General features: G+C 44.9%; 1 protein-coding gene across 1 annotated transcript in view; it reads left to right on the top strand.

Moving 5' to 3' along the window:
• slc49a4 (solute carrier family 49 member 4) overlaps positions 1-19,223 on the top strand; it is a 78,207-nt gene that overhangs the window by 44,354 nt on the left and 14,630 nt on the right. Inside the window, exon 7 of the mRNA XM_015965914.3 lies at positions 13,894-14,021. Within this exon, the coding sequence (XP_015821400.1) occupies positions 13,894-14,021 (128 nt within the window). The remainder of the gene's footprint in view (positions 1-13,893; positions 14,022-19,223) is intronic.

Here is a 19,223-nt window from a genome sequence, read left to right on the forward strand (position 1 = left end):
CCTCTACTCAGGACGTTGTGGATCGGTGGGCAGAATACTTTGAAGACTTCCTCAATCCCACCAACATGTCTTCCAGTGAGGAAGCAGAGTCTGGGGACTTTGCGTTGGCCTCTCAAATCTCTGAGGTCACTGAGGTGGTTAAAGAGCTCCTCTGTGGCAAGGCTCCAGGGGTGGATGAGATCCCCTCGGAGTTCCTTAAGGCTCTGAATGTTGTGGGGCTGTGTTGGCTGACACGGCTCTGCAATATCGCGTGGACATTGGGGGCAGTCCCACTGGACTGGCAGACCGGTGTGATGGTCCCTTTATTTAAAAAGGGGGACCGCAGGGTGTGTTCCAACTACAGGGGGATCACACTCCTGAGCCTTCCTGGTAAGGTCTATTCAGGGGTTCTGGAGAGGAGGGTCCATCGGATTGTTGAACCTCAGATTCAGGAGGAGCAATGTGGTTTTCGTCCTGGCCGTGGAACACTGGACCAGCTCTATACCCTTAGGGGGATCCTGGAGGGTGCATGGGAATTTGCCCAACCAGTCTACATGTGTTTTTTGGATTTGGAGAAGGCGTTTGACCGCGTCCCTTGAGGGACCCTGTGGGGGGTACTCCGGGAGTATGGGATACCAGGCTTTCTGATACAGGCTGTAAGGTCCCTGTATTACCGGTGTCAGAGCTTGGTCCGCATTGCCGGCAGTAAGTCGGGCTCGTTCCCAGTGAGAGTTGGACTCCGCCAAGGCTGCCCTTTGTCACCGATTCTGTTCATAACCTTTATGGGCAGGATTTCTAGGCGCAGCAGCCAAGGTGTGGAGGTCATCCGTTTTGGTGGCTTGAGGATCAGGTCTCTGCTTTTTGCAGATGATGTGGTCCTGCTGGCTTCATCAGAACGTGATTGTCAGCTTTCGCTGGAGCAGTTCGCAGCCGAGTGTGAAGCAGCTGGGATGAGATTCAGCTCCTCTAAATCTGAGACCATGGTCTTGATTCACAAAAGGGTAGAATGCCTCCTCCGGGTCAGGGATGAGGTCCTGCCCCAAGTGGAGGAGTTTAAGTATCTCGGGGTCTTGTTCACGAGTGAGGGAAAACTGGAGTGTGAGATCGATAGGCGGATTGGTGCTGCTTCTGCAGTGATGCGGGCATTGTACCGGTCTGTCGTGGTGAAGAGAGAGCTGAGTCAGAAGGCGAAGCTCTCGATTTACCGGTCGATCTACGTTCCTACCCTCACCTATGGTCATGAGCTTTGGGTAGTGACCGAAAGAACGAGATCGCGGATACAAGCAGTCAAAATGAGTTTTCTCCGAAGAGTGGCTGGGCTCTCCCTTAGAGATAGGGTGAGAAGCTCAGTCATTCGGGAGGGGCTCGGAGTAGACCCACTGCTCCTCCACATCGAGAGGAGCCAGTTGAGTTGGCTCGGGCATCGTCAGGATGCCTCCTGGATGCCTCCCTGGTGAGGTTTTCCGGACACGTCCAACCGGGAGGAGACTGAAAGGTAGACCCAGGACATGGTGGAGGGACTATGTCTCTCACCTGACCAGGGAACGCCTTGGGATTTCCCCAGAGGAGCTGGCCCAAGTGTCTGGGGAGAGGGAAATCTGGGCCTCTCGCCTTAGGCTACTGCCCCCGTGATCGGACTCCGGATAAGCGGATGAAAATGGATGGATGGAGTTTCACCATCTATTTTCTATCAGAAGCTAATGCAGGAGATAGGTGTAGTTACTGTTTTCATATTTAGCCAGCATGAAACACTCAGAGGGAAAATTATAATCACAAATAATGATTAGATTGTGTTTTTCAGTGAACCACACCTTTAAATGACAATTAAAGATAAAATATACCAAGTAATAATATTTACTTTGCCTATGAGCTGTACTCAACTCAGTGACTTATTTTATGGAAACAAAACTACAAACCCACCCCAATCATCCATGTTTTACACATTTGAACTGCATCACATACGCAGGGACAATTGTTGAAGCCAAATTTTATTTGACTATTGACTATTGCACCAAGGAAAAAGTAATCAACCCCTCCACTGACTCAGGCTGTGTAATCTACATCATAATTCATCAGCTCTGTTTACATATACTTTCATCTTGTGCAGCAAACAGCTTCATTGATTAACACTGGGAGTTATGGGCTCATTTACTTGATTACAACTTAAAGAAAGCACTGGTGCTGCCTGGAAGTGCTGATTGGACTTCGGCCTGCATCATACGTTTATCCATTCAAGCATGAATGAATCTCTTTGCGTTTACAGACTCCACAATTTGTCTTCACAGTGTGACTACCTATACATCAGCAAGGAGGAAGTGGTGGCTGCATTAGCATCAATTCCAGTCCCTGTATTAGCCTGTCAATATGGACTCCGATCTTGTGTGAAAGGAAAATAAACAGCATGATGGGAAAAGAGCAAAAGAGAGACCCTCCGCTAGTCTTTATGCGAGATTTATCTTTTCCTAATGACATTATAAATAGTGTTGTTTTTACTGTGTGAGATGGATTCACTCATATACAGTCTGTAGGAGTACTATGCACCAAGTTTGAGCCATTCCACTGTTGCAGAAATTAAAAAGAGCTAGTCCTCAGTCTTTGGACAGCTAAAGCTACCACACTGATCATGAGTTTAATGCTCAGGGAGTGTAAATCACAGCTCAGAGTCAGCAGTGTTTGCTCCTTGGGATGTTTGGACAGTGTTGCCTGTCATATTAATACCACATCTACAGATGTTTTAAGACACTTTACTGGTGTTTCAGTTGCCTTAATCTCTTACTTGGGGCAGCAGTAACTAAACAGGTTGAGCGGGTTGTCCAGTAATCTGAAGGTTGCAGGTTCGATTCCAGCTCCGGACAGAGAGTTCTGCTGTTGTGTCCTTGGGCGAACTGGATTATGTGCGATGCCTAAAGGAGCGGATGGAAGAAGTCCACCAGCTGGCCCGGACCACCTTGCTAGTGGCTGGAGCTCGCCAGAAGAGGGCGTACGACTCCAGAGCTCATGGACCCTCATTAGCTTTGGGGGACAAGGTTTGGGTCTACTGCCCGACCCGGAAGTCGGGCCTGTCCCACAAACTGATGAGCCACTGGCAAGGACCCGCAGAAATTTTGGACCAGATCTCTGTGGTGGTCTTCCGGGTTCGCCTGCCTGGTGCTAACGTGCGTCGTGTTTTGTTTGTTTTTGTCTGCAAATTGTGTGTCCGCGTGCTCTTACACCCGTGAAGAGCTTCTAAACATCAGAACATCAACGCCGACGGACCTACTTCCAGTTTTTTTTAGTGGGTGTGGCGGATTTGGTCCACTTTTTAATTAAGAAAGTGAGACGCCGTAGGAGAGGGAATCGTGCGGAGTGCTCGTGCGTCTACGAAGACGCAGCTCACGTACGCCCTTACCTGGGATCTTCCTCTCCAATGTCCGCTCACTTAACAACAAGACGGATGAACTGGCATTGCTGATGAGACGAAACAGAGACTTTTCTTCCTCTTCTGTCTTATGCTTCACGGAGACGTGGCTCAACGAGCAGACCCCGGATTGCGCGCTCCATTTGGAGGGATTCCAGCTCCTCCGCGCAGACAGACAGCGGATCTTATCCGGAGGAAAGACAAAAGGTGGAGGTGTCTGCTTCTACATCAACAATGCCTGGTGTTCGGATGTGACTGTGATCTCCCAGTACTGCTCTCCTGCCCTGGAATTCCTCTTCATAAACTGTAAGTCATTCTACTCCCCACGTGAGTTTGCTTCATTCATTCTGGCTGCTGTTTACATCCCTTCTGGCGCGGACGTGCACGAGGCTCAACGTGCGCTCGCGGAGCAGATCCTAAGTGTGGAACAGACCTTTCCGGACTCTCTAGTTATTATCCTCGGTGACTTTAACAAGGTAAATCTGAGCCAGGAACTGCCTAAGTACAGACAGTTTGTTAAATGCCCGACAAGAGAGCAGAACACGCTGGACCACTGCTACACCACAGTCAGTGGAGCTTATCGAGCCGTGCAGCAAGCTGCTCTCGGCTTCTCCGACCACGCCATGATTCACCTCATCCCCTCATATAGGCAGATGCTGAAGCTCTCCAAACCTGCAGTGAGAACTTCTAAGAAGTGGACCTGCGAGGCTGTGGAGGAGCTTCGCATGTGTCTGGACACAATATACTGGAACATGTGTGGATCTGCCACAGACAACTTGGATGAATATACAGACACTGTGACGTCATACATAAAATTCTGTGAGAACACTATTATTCCAACAAAATCCAGGGTCACTTTTAACAACGATAAGCCCTGGTTCACACCCAAACTGAGACAGCTGAGGAGGGAGAAAGAAGCAGCCCACAGAGCCAAGGGCAGAGAAAGCTACAAGGGCGCTAAGTACCAGTTCTCAAAAGAGTTGAAGAAGGCGAGATCCCGGTACAATATGCGTCTAAAGGAGCAGTTCTCTGACAATGACACCGCCTCTGTGTGGAGAGGGCTCAGGCAAATCACCAACTACAAGCCTAGAGCCCAACATGCTGCTGACGATCTACAACTGGCTGAACAACTTAACTCCTTTTATGCAAGGTTTGAAATGCAACACCCATCCCCCACACCCCCTACTGCACAGGTTTCTTCAGCCACTCTGGTGTCACATGCGTCCTCCACCACCTCCACCACTGTGAATAGTACAGTCCCCGCTGACCACCCCTCCCCCTCCACTGACTTCTCAGTGACAGAAGAGGATGTGCTTAGGGTTTTCCTTAAGCAAAACCCACGGAAGTCCCCGGGCCCGGACGGTGTCTCCCCTGCTACCCTGAGACACTGCGCAGAGGTACTGTGTCCAATCTTCACGGACATCTTTAACATCTCCTTGGAGTCCTGCCATGTTCCAGCCTGCTTTAAGCTGTCCACCATTGTCCCTGTCCCTAAGAAACCCCGTATCACTGGACTGAATGATTACAGGCCTGTGGCGCTGACGTCTGTAGTCATGAAGTCTTTTGAGCACCTGGTCCTCCCTCATCTCAAGTCCTTCACCTCCCCCTCCTGGACCCTCTGCAGTTCGCATACAGAGCCAATAGGTCTGTAGACGACGCCATCAACCTGGCCCTCCACTTCATCCTGCAGCACCTGGACTCCCCGGGAACATACGCTAGGATCCTGTTTGTGGACTTCAGCTCTGTGTTCAACACCATCCTCCCTGCTCTGCTCCAGGTCAAGCTCTCCATGCTCAACGTACCCAACTCCACCTACAGGTGGATCACTGACTTCCTGACGGACCGTAGGCAGTGTGTGCAGCTGGGGAAGAATGTTTCCACCGCTAAGACTATTAGCACAGGATCTCCACTGGGCTGTGTACTTTCTCCTCTGCTCTTCTCTCTTCATGCATGTTGTCTTACTCCAAGCTGTATAGGCTCGAAAGCCTACTGCCAGTTAAGCATATTAGGTGATGTGCATATCTGTAATGAGAAGGGGTGTGGTCTAATGACATCAACACCCTATATCAGGTGTGCATAATTATTAGGTAACTTCCTTTCCTTTGGCAAAATGGGTCAAAAGAAGGACTTGTCAGGCTCAGAAAAGTCAAAAATAGTGAGATATCTTGCAGAGGGATGCAGCAGTCTTAAAATTGCAAAGCTTCTGAAGCGTGATCATCGAACAATCAAGCGTTTTATTCAAAATAGTCAACAGGGTCGTAAGGAGTGTGTGGAAAAACCAAGGCGCAAAATAACTGCCCATGAACTGAGAAAAGTCAAGCGTGCAGCTGCCAAGATGCCACTTGCTACCAGTTTGGCCATATTTCAGAGCTGCAACATCACTGGAGTGCCCAAAAGCACAAGGTGTGCAATACTCAGAGACACGGCCAAGGTAAGAAAGGCTGAAAGACGACCACCACTGAACAAGACACACAAGCTGAAACGTCAAGACTGGGCCAAGAAATATCTCAAGATTGATTTTTCTAAGGTTTTATGGACTGATGAAATGAGAGTGAGTCTGGATGGGCCCGTGGCTGGATTGGTAAAGGGCAGAGAGCTCCAGTCCGACTCAGACGCTAGCAAGGTGGAGGTGGAGTACTGGTTTGGGCTGGTATCATCAAAGATGAGCTTGTGGGGCCTTTTCGGGTTGAGGATGGAGTCAAGCTCAACTCCCAGTCGTACTGCCAGTTTCTGGAAGACACCTTCTTCAAGCAGTGGTACAGGAAGAAGTCTGCGTCCTTCAAGAAAAACATGATTTTCATGCAGGACAATGCTCCATCACACGCGTGCGTCCTTGTACTCCACAGCGTGGCTGGCAAGAAAGGGTATAAAAGCAGAAAAACTAATGACATGGCCTCCTTGTTCACCTGATCTGAACCCCATTGAGAACCTGTGGTCCATCATCAAATGTGAGATTTACAAGGTTGAAAAGAGTACACCTCTCTGAACAGTGTCTGGGAGGCTGTGGTTGCTGCTGCACGCAGTGTTGATGGTGATCAGATCAAAACACTGACAGAATCCATGGATGGCAGGCTTTTGAGTGTCCTTGCAAAGAAAGGTGGCTATATTGGTCGCTGATTTGTTTTTGTATTGTTTTTGAATGTCAGAAATGTTTATTTGGGAATGTGGAGATATTATATTGGTTTTACTGGTAAAAATAAATAATTGAAATGGTATATATTAGGGCTGCACAATATATCGAAAAATTACCGTCATCACGATAACAGGACGCGCGATAGGCCCATCGCAAAGCATGTCAAAAACGGCGATAAATGTTTGGTTTAAACATTTCCATCTGTGTCATACATCAACTTTTTGTAAAACAGCTCTGTTTTTTACGCGGAAGTATTATTTGACCAATCAAATGTAGCCCTTCTGATATGCAGCCAGTCAGATGGGTCCGTTCACGTAATAGGCCCGCCCCCTTTACCCCAAAATTCCACTATCTCCACTTTCCGCTGACGCTCGCTTCCCTTGTTCGTCTTTCTGGCTCAGATTAACGAACGCACTTTGTGCTGAGGTTTCTGGAATCAGCGCTGCTTTCAAACGTGAATGTGAGTCCGCTCGGTGTCGGTAAGCAGCTGATAACAACCGGGCTGACTCCGACACATCGTCGTCGTCGTCTTCCTCCGCTTATCCGGGTCCGGGTCGCGGGGGCAGCATCCCAACTAGGGAGCTCCAGGCCGTCCTCTCCCCGGCCTTGTCCACCAGCTCCTCCGGCAGGACCCCAAGGCGTTCCCGGACCAGATTGGAGATGTAACTTCTCCAACGTGTCCTGGGTCGACCCGGGGGCCTTCTGCCGGCAGGACATGCCCGAAACACCTCCCCGGGGAGGCGTCCAGGAGGCATCCTGACCAGATGCCCAAACCACCTCAACTGGCTCCTTTCGATCCGGAGGAGCAGCGGTTCTACTCCGAGTCCCTCCCGAATGTCCGAGCTCCTCACCCTATCTCTAAGGCTGAGCCCGGCCACCCTACGGAGGAAACTCATTTCGGCCGCTTGTATCCGCGATCTCGTTCTTTCGGTCATTACCCAAAGCTCATGACCATAGGTGAGGATTGGGACGTAGATCGACCGGTAAATCGAGAGCCTGGCTTTCTGGCTCAGCTCCCTCTTCCCCACGACAGATCGGCTCAGCGTCCGCATCACTGCAGACGCCGAACCAATCCGCCTGTCGATCTCCCGATCCCTCCTACCCTCACTCGTGAACAAGACCCCGAGATACTTAAACTCCTCCACTTGAGGTAGGACCTCTCCCCCGACCCGACACATGCCGGTGAAAAAACCCACCTACCTCCATGTCGCTAGTGTTCCACCGGGTGGTGACGTTAGCCCCAGGCTCCGGATAGCTTCCAGCTAAAAGGCTACAGCACTCTCCTCCCAGTCCCACCCTGCTAAAGAGGGCCTGGAAAAGTTCCCCCACACATCAAAGTGATTTTTCATTTATGAGCTTTTATAACCTTGTTAATCAGGATAGTTGATTTGCTGCTGCACATAAACTGTCAGTCTGAAGCTCTGCTAGCCGGTTATCTTAGAGGAGCTAGTTCAATTTGTTAGCTTGTTATCAGAATCATAGTTGCAGTTTCATCATCTGAGCTGCTTTTTAAGATCTAGGTAAACTTGTTCAATTTGGGGTTAAAAACAGACATTTTCACATATTTTCCATGTAGTTTTTTTGCCAGTTCCTCTTCTGAAAGGTAGACAATTGTTTTTCTCTTTCCCTCAGAAAATCTTAATATTCTCCTAGTTTGGCCCAGCACAGATCACTTCCCAACTGCAGCAACAGCCTTATATCATAACCACATAAGTGGAGAAAATGTTCAGTAGCAATGAGAGAATTTGCTGTTGCATGTAAGTGATGTTAGCTATTATTTAACATTTAAACTTATTTTCAGATATTTTTTAATTTATTCAAAAAACCCTGGTAAGGGATATTTTTCTGTATGTGGAGCATCAGAAAAAGTTTTATGGTGGTGGTGATGTTTTAAAGTCACTGAGAAACTGCATGCATGCAGTTTGTTGTTTTGCTGCTAATACAGTAGCAGGTGCAGCTGCATAATTTTGCAATGAAAATGTTATGTTGTAATGGAATTCATGCATTAGTTTTTGTTTGCTTTGAACCCAGAGCAGACGTCAGACGCCAGACGACATCAACACAGCATACTTTAGTATTTGTTCATTTATCGTGAGTAATATCGATATCGCAATATTAAGCACTGTTATCGAATATCGCAGGTTTTCCTAATATCGTGCAGCCCTAGTATATATTTGTTTTTTGTTAAGTTGCCTAATAATTATGCACAGTAATTGTCACCTGCACACACAGATATCCCACTAAAATAGCTAAAACTAAAAACAAACTAAAATCTACTTCCAAAAACATTCAGCTTTGATATTAATGAGTTGTTTGGGTTCATTGAGAACATGGTTGTTGTTCAATAATAAAATTATTCCTCAAAAATACAACTTGCCTAATAATTCTGCACTCCCTGTATGTTTATTATAGTATGATAGGTCAGCAATTAGGGCTGTCGCGGTTGAGGAATTCCTCCTGCGGTGATTCAGGGTGGCTTAATATTGCGGTGTGCGATATTATTGCAGTCCTTTTTTTATTGCAGCACTATCTAAACATAATGTTTACACATTTAAAAAAGGTAAAAAATTGCCGTGCCTTCTTTTATAACACTTCACTGAATACAGATCAAAGAGCAGTAACAACACAGATCGCAGTTTGTTTCTCCGACAGTCGGAGTCCGACTGAACTTAAAAACAAAATTCAGGAGAAGGTTAAACTTTTAAATGCAAATTTGGCTGCAGCATCTAACAAATAAGAAACAAGTCCCCATTTTGTTTAGTTGTTTAAAATCAAGCATAAAAAATTACATGTACCGGGCGCGCGCGCGCCGGGGGGCGGGCACACTATCATTTCACTTTCACACACACGAATGACGGTGATTTATAGCTCGGTCACGTCCTTGTTACCTACAAGGAAAACCAGCATGATAACTATATACGGTTTGAGAGAGGATCTGAGAGGGGTGGCAACATTTCCAGCAACACTGAAAACCCTCTCGGATGATGCGCTCGTTGCACTAACGCACACGTACCTGCGTGCGACTGGCGAGCAAAGGGAATCTCTCCCGGTTGTTGCTCCACCATGTCAGGGGGGTTTCTTTAGGGTGGATGCATTCCTCCTGCAGGTAGCGAATGAGCTCCAGCTCGGCTCAAACTCTCTTCGGGACGGTTGCAGAAGCAGTGCTTGTCCGGGACTTCAGCAGCGCATTTATTTATTTATTTTTTTGCCGCTGGTGGCAGCTCTGTCTCGGCTAAGGACTCTGGCTGCGCAGCAGCTGACGTACTGAAAACCAAAGTGCTCCCAAAGGAGCGAAGTAACGTTTCGTTTTGATACCAGTGCAGCCATCCTTCTCTACATGCATCATTGAGTTGAACCAAGTTCAGTAATCGCGGTGGCCCATGATGCAGCGCGGTGGGTTTCTTCATATTGCGATATTTCATTTTTGCGGTTACCGCAACAGCCCTATCAGCAATGGTTTAGAGCTCACACAAGGCACGAAAAGCAACATCATGATGGTTTATATTTGTCATTGTATTGTATTTGAGTCCTAGGAGAAGTATGGAAGAACATGGTGGAAGGGTTAACAGTGAATCACACACCATGCACACCAGTGTGGCTCAGTCATTTGTAATTTCAAGAGAAACTTGCCTCAAAGCTTCACCCACACTATCAGCTTCATGCTAACATGGTGAGCTCTAGTGCTAAACTGCATCCTGATGTGTTTGAAGAGATTTGTCAGGAAGGGATCGTCATGGGAACAAGCTGCTGGCATATAGATTGGGGTGAGTAGAAAAATGCCTAGCATGAGGGAAAAAAATGAGCTTAAACAAGCTGTTGCAAGTGTTAAGTATGCCATTATCCCTGCCACTGAACAGTGTTGGGAGTAACGCAGTACAAAAGTAATTAATTACTGTAATGAATTGCTTTTTGCTGTAATGTGGTAATGTAAGGCATTACAGGGAGAAAAAAAATTGTAATATTTACTCGGTACAACTGTCAGTAACGCAGTAATTACAATGCATTTTTAAACCCAGAATCAAGATGTGGGTTTCCTAAAAATTCAAATTGCGGGAAGCCTGAAAAAAGATCCAGTATCCACATATATGACGTCATTTATGGACTCAGCTTTGCAGGCATTCTATGAGCAGAGAGGACGCAGCGGTAACGGCTCAAATACTCCAGCTGCGTCCTGCACGACCGCTGTTATATTCACAAAATGGCTCCACCAAAACAAAGTAATTTGTTTGCGATCGTTTACATCAGCCCATATTCTCTGGTACTTCATGTTTCTTTTCAGCTGAGTTCATAATCTGTGCCCCGGTGATTTCAACTCGTTGCTGCTGCAGCGCAGCTCATATTAAGCTTTTTTTTTTTTTTTTTTTTTTTTTTTGCGTTCGGTAGATCCCCTTGGCTGATTAGTTAGAAAGCAGGAAATCTAGGAAACAGTTTTTCTGGAAGACGGAGAAAACATGCAGCATGCAGGAAGGTTAGAGAGAGAAAGGGCAGGAAGGTATTCAAATAAAATCAAGAAAACAAAACTAAGCACTTGAAAAGAAAAAAAGTAGGCAGATTTATCCCCAATACACATTTTTACCAGTGAAAAGCAATAATATACATAAGCATTTAATATTTATACTAGTGATAGAATCAGATCACCCCAGAAGTCAGTCCCACATCCAGGGCCGTGTCAAGGCATTTGGGGACCAAGTCAAATATAGGCTTGGAGCCCCCACCACCTCACTCCCTGCTCAGTTAATATAAGATGGCAGCGTGCTGAGAGTACAGATTGTTGTTGCTTTTATTTAAACAATCATTTTAAAGCACTGTTATTATATCTGACTGTTTTAACAGCAATCCTAGCTCAGACACCACATCACCTTCCACATATATGTCATGAGCTCACTGAGCATCAGATTACCAGATTCATATTGAAGTTGTTTTGGTGAAAGTAACTTAGAGTAATGCAAAAGTAGTGTAATGCCTTACATTTTAAAACCAGTAATATTGTAATGTAATGATTTTGAAGTAACTTGCCCAACACTGCCACTGAAGGAGTTTTTACCACATTTTCTGCAATCCAGTTAGTCGGAGAAAGCATAGAGATCCTCAAGTGTGAATGCAGTCTAACGTCTGCTCATTGCTCAGAGGTTGATTGGCCGACAGTAGCACAGCTCATGAATCTGTCCTTTAACTGAATGAGAAGGGTGGAAAGAGCAGCTAACAGGCTTCACTCCTTGTCCTCCCATTACAATCCTCAGGAGAAGTGTGGGAGCTAAAAAGGAGCAGTCGGAGAACCGAACCAGGTTATTCTCCTTCACGTCAGGGAGGTCCGAGCCCCTCCGCACTCTAGATTGATGAGATGAGATGACGCAAACACAAATGAAGTTCAACTCTTTCCTAATTGGTTTAGCCTGAACAGGGATGATGTTTGGTTTCACGTAGAGCATCATAATGCATACGTTCTCTTTGCTGAAATACAGACAGGCCCAAATGATAATATCATGCTAATGGTGATAGTTCATTATTCCCTAAAGGCACTGGAGAGCAGAAAATGCAATCTGGTTCTAGATTACTGAGAGGCTCTAATCTTTATGGCCAGTACATTCTGTTTGTGTAAAAAATCGAGTTTTAATTTTGACCTTCCCTCCTGAGATAAAACAGCCTTATTTACTCCATTAGCAGGGTAACTGACTGGTGACGTTTTAATATTAGAGATACATAAAGCCTTATAGGAACTTTTTTTTCTTGTTGAAAATGTAACATGTTCTTAAACTTAGCCAATCTTATAAAACAGAACCTTTTTAGCATGTTTGTCAAAATTGGTGCTGTTTCTACTCAGAACTTTTAACCAAATGGGTAAAAAGTAAATTTCGGTGGATGCAGCTAGATTTGAAAAGCACATTTGTTGGTGCATGATTAATGGAGAGGCCAGGTCGCTTTATTTGTATAGCACAATTCAATGTGCTTTCCATTAGCAAGAATAGCACAAACATTAAAATAACGTGACAGCACAATTAAAATCTGTTCATCTATAGTTGAACACTGACGGTGGTTTATTCATATATGTTGTGGCTGTAATTGTAAATATGTGGCACATGGAAATGAGGCGTTTGATTAAACGTGCAGCCATTTTCAATATGAAGAGTCTAATAATTGGACATTTTAATCCAGTGGTCTCTGTAGGCTTCAGGCTGCTCACTGAAATTTTAGAAGAGCATGACACATTTAGCAATCGGTGACCAAGATTATTATGCAAGTGTAACTCTGGGACTAGAGATGGAGTATCAGAAATAAGCTACTTAATTTGCATAAAGAACTAGATTGGAAATGATACAGTAGGGGTTAGTCTGTGATGCTCTCTGCAGAGCTGAGGGCTTTGCTGAGAGTGGGCAAAGGACTTTAGTCGAACTCTGGCACCAAGAGTAGTTTGAGGGTTGTGGACATGAGCCAGTCCGTAGCAGATGGGTGATGCAGATTACAGAAATGTAGCTTAATACAAAGAAGGACGATTCGATTAAGGACTCAGTGTCATCAAGTCCCTCTGCCTGAGCCTGGACGTTTAAGCATGTCTTCAGGTGATTCAGGTGGCATTTGGCTCACAGCTAGATTCGGCTGTGGAAGACAGTTCATGAAATCCCAAGAGAAAGTAATTTTGTCACAAAAAATGTCAGAGTGGAGCAGCTTTTAGGTGAGCTCGTTACTGGTCTGAAGCCTGTTTTCCTGCAGCGCGTTGACAGAACTGAAACCAGTCTACCATTTTCAACACATTTTGTTATTCTAGCATTGTTAGTTGTCAAGTTCAGCTCTCTCTTTTCACACGTCTGGTCTGTGTGCAACACAACATAAGTAATTAATGTATGTCTTTGCCACAGACTTCGGTAGCTTCATCTACTCTTCCTCAAGCGTACGTGTGTGTGTGTGTGTGTGTGTGTGTGTGTGTGTGTGTGTGTGTGTGTGTGTGTGTGTGTGTTAGCCAGAGGAGCTAATGAACTGGGAGAGTTCAGAAAAGGCTCCAAAGAAAAACCACAGAACTCAGGAGAGCTGTTTGGGAATGGCTCAATGGCTTGTCTACTACAATATTATACGATGTGCAACTCAAAGTCTGCCTGCTTAGCTGGTGAGACAAATTGAATCAACAGTATGCCCAATGTCTCTTTGTGTAATGAGAAGTAGAACTGACATAGGCAGAAGCAAGTGCGGGTGTAGGAGTGCCTATTCTCAGTAATACATTATGACACAAGTCACAGAGGAAACAGAATGTGAAAAATTGCAAAGTTGCTCATTGTGTTTTTGAAGCTGCTGTCCTCGCCTCACTAATCTTGTCTGCTTGTTTGTTTGTTTGTTTTTGCTTCATATCATGTTTTAATGTAAATACTCTGCTGTTCCCACCCCTCCCCCTCAGATTTGCAGACTCCATCCGTGGGATGCTGAAGATGATCCTGGTGCTGATGTTAGCTGGAGCCTCGCTCTCCTCCACCTGGTTCACTCTCACCTGTTTGAGCAGTTTTACCCACCTCCCATCTACCACAGGTAGGTCCACATCAGCACCACTTTCAAGGTGACTTTGTGACCCAGAGAGCCTGGTTTCCCCTCAGAAACGATAAAGCATCGTCATGCTTTTCTCACTGCACTTTCTGCTTCTTTGTGCGTTTCAGAGTTGAGCTTCAAAATAAACACGACGCCCACTGTCACAGTCTCTACTGTATATTTGATGCATAGTCAGCTGAGACTATCAATCAATGCATGTCTGTGATAAACTCGGTTTGTACCTGGTTGGGAAATTAGTGGATTTAGCTTCCTTTCCTTAAGCCAACTAATGGGCACATTGGCATGTATTCCCAAACCACTGATTCTAGTCATGATCATCTATCATCATCCCCCCCAGCCTGGATCTGCTCTCGTCCTTTCATCCCAGACTGTCTGATGAATTCATGCTGCAACCTTGCTCGTCTGTCTGGTATCTCACCTTAAAGTGCGGTGTGACTCTACCACAAAAATAAATAAATAATAAAAGGTAAATCTGCCAAAACATTTTATTATGCTGGTAGGATCGGCTCAGTAACAGCACACGCTCATGCACACACCTGAATACATTGGGTATGGAAAGTGTGCTCAGAGCCCATCAATTTTTTACTCAGTTAAATTGCAGCCATTTGCTGAAATCAATTAAATTAATTGTTTCCTCATTAATGTACACAGCACCCAAATTTACAGAAAAACTGTTTTAGAAATTTCTGCTGATTTATTAAAAAAGACAAACTTTGCTCAGTATTTAACAGAAGCACCTTTTGAGCTAATGCAACCATGAGTCTTCTTGGTAAAGATACAAGTTTCTTACCCCTGGATGTGGGGATCCTCTCCAGTTCTGTCAGGTTGGATGGTGAACGTTGGTGGACGGCCATTTTTAGGTCTCTTCAGTGATGCTCACTAGGGTTTAAGTCAGGGCTCTGGCTGGGCCATTCAAGAACAGTTAAAGAGTTGCTGTGAAGACACTTTCTTTACTTTAGCTGTGTGCTTAGGGCCATTGTCATGTTGGAAGGTAAACCTTCAGCCTAATCTGAGGTCCTGAGCACTCTGGAGAAGGTTCTTGTCCAGGATATCCATTTACTTGTCCACATTTATCGTTCCCTTGATTACAACCAGTCGTCCTGTCCCTGCAGCTGAAAAACACCCCCACAGCATGATGCTGCCACCACCATGCTTCACTGTGGGGACTGTATTGAACAAGTGATGAGCAGTGCCTGGTTTTCTCCATGCATACCTTTTAGAATTAAGGCCATATGGTTCTATCTTGGTCTCATCAGACCAGAGAATCTTATTTCTCACCATCTCAGGGTCCTTCAGGTGTCTTTTAGGCAACTCCATGCTGGCTTTCACATGTCTTGCACTGAGGAGAGGCTTCCAACGGGCCAGTCTGCCATAAAGCCCTGACTGGTGGAGGGCTGCAGTGATGGTTGACTTTCTACAACCTTCTTCAACTGCATCTCTGGAGCTCAGCCACAGTGATGTTTGGGTTCTTCTTTACCTCTCTCACCAACGCTTTTCTCCCCTGGTAGCTCAGTTTGGCTGAACAACCTGCTCTAGGAAGGGTTCTGGTCATCCCAAACGTCTTCCATTTAAGGATTATGGAGGCCACTGTGCTCTTAGGAACCTGAAGTGCAGCAGAGATGTTTTAGTAACCTTGGCCAGATCTGTGCCTTGATACAATTCTGTCTCTGAGCTCTTCAGGCAGTTCCTTTGACCTCATGGTTCTCATTTGCTCTGACATGCTTTGTGAGCTGTAAGCTCTTATATAGAGAGGTGTGTGGCTTTCCTAACCAAGTCCAATCAGTAGAATGAAACACAGCTGGACTCCAATGATGGTGTAGGACCATCTCAAGGATGAGCAGAAGAAATGGAAAGTTAAATATGTGAGTGTGACAGCAAAGGGTCTGAATACTTAGGACCATGTGATGTTTCACTTTGTCTTTTTTAATAAATCTGCAGACATTTCTATAATTCTGTGTTTTTATGTCATTGGGGTGCTGTGTGTTCATTAATGAGGAAAAAAAATAATTGATTTGAGCAAATGGCTGCAATATAACAAACAATTGACAGGGATCTGGAAACTTTCCATTCCCACTGAATGTGTAGCCGGTGTATGTTGGGAGTGATTGGGGAAAAAACAGCATGAAATGTTTCTATGACCTCAATTTGGCTTCACTGTGTTCTGTTTCCTGAACAGCAAGATAACATCACAATAAGCCACACATCAGCGTCTTTATCCAGAATGTGTTTGGCATCTGGCCGTTATATTAATTATTTTTACAGATTATCAGAAGCCCCTAATTCAAGTTAGGCTGTATAATTAATATCAGCCTCAAAAAGCTCTTGGGCTAGATCTGGGATGAAAGTATCTGAAACAAAGGTGGTTTTGGATGTGAGATCTTTTATTTGCACAAAAGCTGTTTTGTTGACACAAATGTGTCATTGGAGGCTCTTGTGTGGAATTGGCTATTCTAAGATGTCAAAAAGAAATCAAATCAAAAGTGTCCAAATGAGCAATTTGGGACATTCTGAGGAAACAAGACCACACCTTTGTGTTCAGCAAAAAAACAAACAAATAAAGGGTCTGCATTTCATGATCACATTGTATTTGATCTGGTCAAACAAACAAAAAGCATCTAGCAGAGAGGACAGTACTTCATACATGGTACCCTGAACGAAAATATAAACGCAACACTTTTGTTTTTGCCCCCTATTTTCATGAGCTGTACTCAAACATCTGAAAATTTGTCTACATACACAAAAGAACATGACTCTCACATATCGTTCTGAAATCTGTCTACATGTGTGTTAGTCAGCACTTTTCCTTTACCAGCTCATGAAAAATGGGAGCAAAAACAAAAGTGTTGCGTTTATATTTTTGTTCAGTGTAGGTGCATCAAAATACTTCTGCAGAAGGTGGATGTGCCTCAAGGGCCAAACCAATTTATAAACCCCCAAGCTGAAAGGCCAGGTCGGAGTTAAGAAGTTCTCACACAGCATGTTACAGGAAGGTGAAACTAAGTTAAACCGTTACAGTTTTATGAAGGAGTGAAACAGAAAGTGCTTCTAAGTCATATTTTGAAGACCCATAAAACAAGCAATAACTGAAAACAGCTGCTGTAAAGACCAGGGATCTCATTTATGATTCAATTTAACTTCGTTTCTGCTTCATATTACAGGGACTTAGACCCACTCCCATGTGTTTTAGACCCAATTTTTATTGTTAGTCGTTACGAAGCCGTCAATATATGCCAACAGCTGGGCATAATTTATTTCATTTTCAACAACATTTCGATAGATGTTTCCAGAAATTAACGGTAAAAACTACGCATTGTCTCTTTAAGCCAATCAGTAAAAAGTAAGGAACCCAGCAGATTGCATCAACTCACTGACTAGTGTTGGTGAAAATGTGCACAATTTTAACCTATCTCTGACCCTGGCCTAAGCACATGCTGGACACGTGGAAACTGGCAGCGCAGCCCTGAGATGGTAAAATATTGAGTTTGAGCCACATATCCTGATTTGCAGAATCCCCCTTAACAGTGGGGAGACGGTGGCACAGGAGTTAAGTGCTCGCCCCGTAATCGGAAGGTTGCAGGTTCGAGCCCCACTCAGTCTGTCGCTGTCGTTGTGTCCTTGGGCAAGACACTTAACCCACGTTGCCTGCTGGTGGTGGTCGGAGGGACCGGTGGTGCCAGTGCTCAAGCAGCCTCGCCTCTGTCAGTGCACTCCAGGGCAGCTGTGGCTACATTGTAGCTCATCCCCACCAGTGTGTGAATGTGTGTGTGTGTGAATGGGTGAATGACTGGTTGTGTTGTAAAGCGCCTTGGGGGGTTCCAGGACTCTAGAAGGCACTATATCAAATACAGGTCATTTACCATTTATAACACACACACACACACACACACACACACACACACACACACACACACACACACACACACACACACACACACACACACAGCTTGTATCTGAACTTGGAATAAAAAGGAGTACCTGAATGAAAATGTGTTGCATGATTAATGGTAACATTTATTACAATTGCACTTATCAGTGCATTAGTTGTGATAAGACGCATGTCATTTAGTGTGATTACCTAGGAGACATAAATACTACAGTGACACTTGTGCATAATGCTTCACGATGGATGCCCCCCCCAATCACACTCATGGCATTCACCTCTGCAACAATGCTGTGCCACTCAGAATCCATCATTCATTTGTGACGCTACACCTTTGACAACCAAACGTAACGTTTTTTCCTGTGCTTCTACGTCACCCACAAGAATTTCAATGAAAGTTTTGGTGCATTGGTATTTTTTTTATACCTCTCGGTTGCCATGGGTACCAGTGAAATGCTGAAGGGTACTTGGCACTGATCATTTTTGATAGAAAGGATGGGTGTTGGAGGTGGGATGTGATCCAAGAACACCTAGGATAGGTGTGGGTTATAAAAGGGGAACTGAGTGCAGCTGTGCATTGCATAGGCTGTGTTTTATAGATCCGAATGTTTCTTTGTGCAAGCAAACTTTTTTTGCTAAGCTGAAGTCGAGTTATAGTTCAGATTCTGTGCCAACGTTATGTCTAATAATTTACTGAAAGACTTCAGCTGAAACCAGCCCAGCAGCTGCCCAAACACACACACTTCTATATGCACCCAAACTAAAGCAGCTCAGACAAATGGGACCTTAACATTCCCATCATGCACACACACCAAATCAGACAAGCTGTTGACAATGTGGACACCTGTGCGCCCTGGCAAAGAGAGCCAAATGAGACTTTAGTGCCCAGTCAGAACCAGGAAACTCGTGGATCTTTACGCCAAGTGTGCCGGAAAACTAAAACCAGTAATATGTCGGAGAAGAAATGGAAGCCAAATTTCTTTGCTTAAGCAATCTAAATGTTTTTGTGGCACGGCACGCCAAGCTGCTACAAACAGTTCATTCTCACGGAGAGTTGGGAACAGAAGTGAACGTCAAAAACTCGCAACTTTTTAAATATGTAACAATGTTTGCGACACAGATGAAGCCAGAGCTTTATACATCTCTTAATGAGTTCATGTCTGTTATTTTTACTCACACACTAACAACTTTACTGAAGACTTAAAAAAGGCTCATTCTGAAAAACACTTTTTCTGACAAGAAAAGAAAAGATTCAGACATAAAAACCACATCCCAGTTACAAAGAGATGTGCTGTAAGCTCACA

Source organism: Nothobranchius furzeri, chromosome 14 (genome assembly GCF_043380555.1).
Source record: "Nothobranchius furzeri strain GRZ-AD chromosome 14, NfurGRZ-RIMD1, whole genome shotgun sequence".
In the NCBI taxonomy this organism is placed as follows: domain Eukaryota; kingdom Metazoa; phylum Chordata; class Actinopteri; order Cyprinodontiformes; family Nothobranchiidae; genus Nothobranchius; species Nothobranchius furzeri.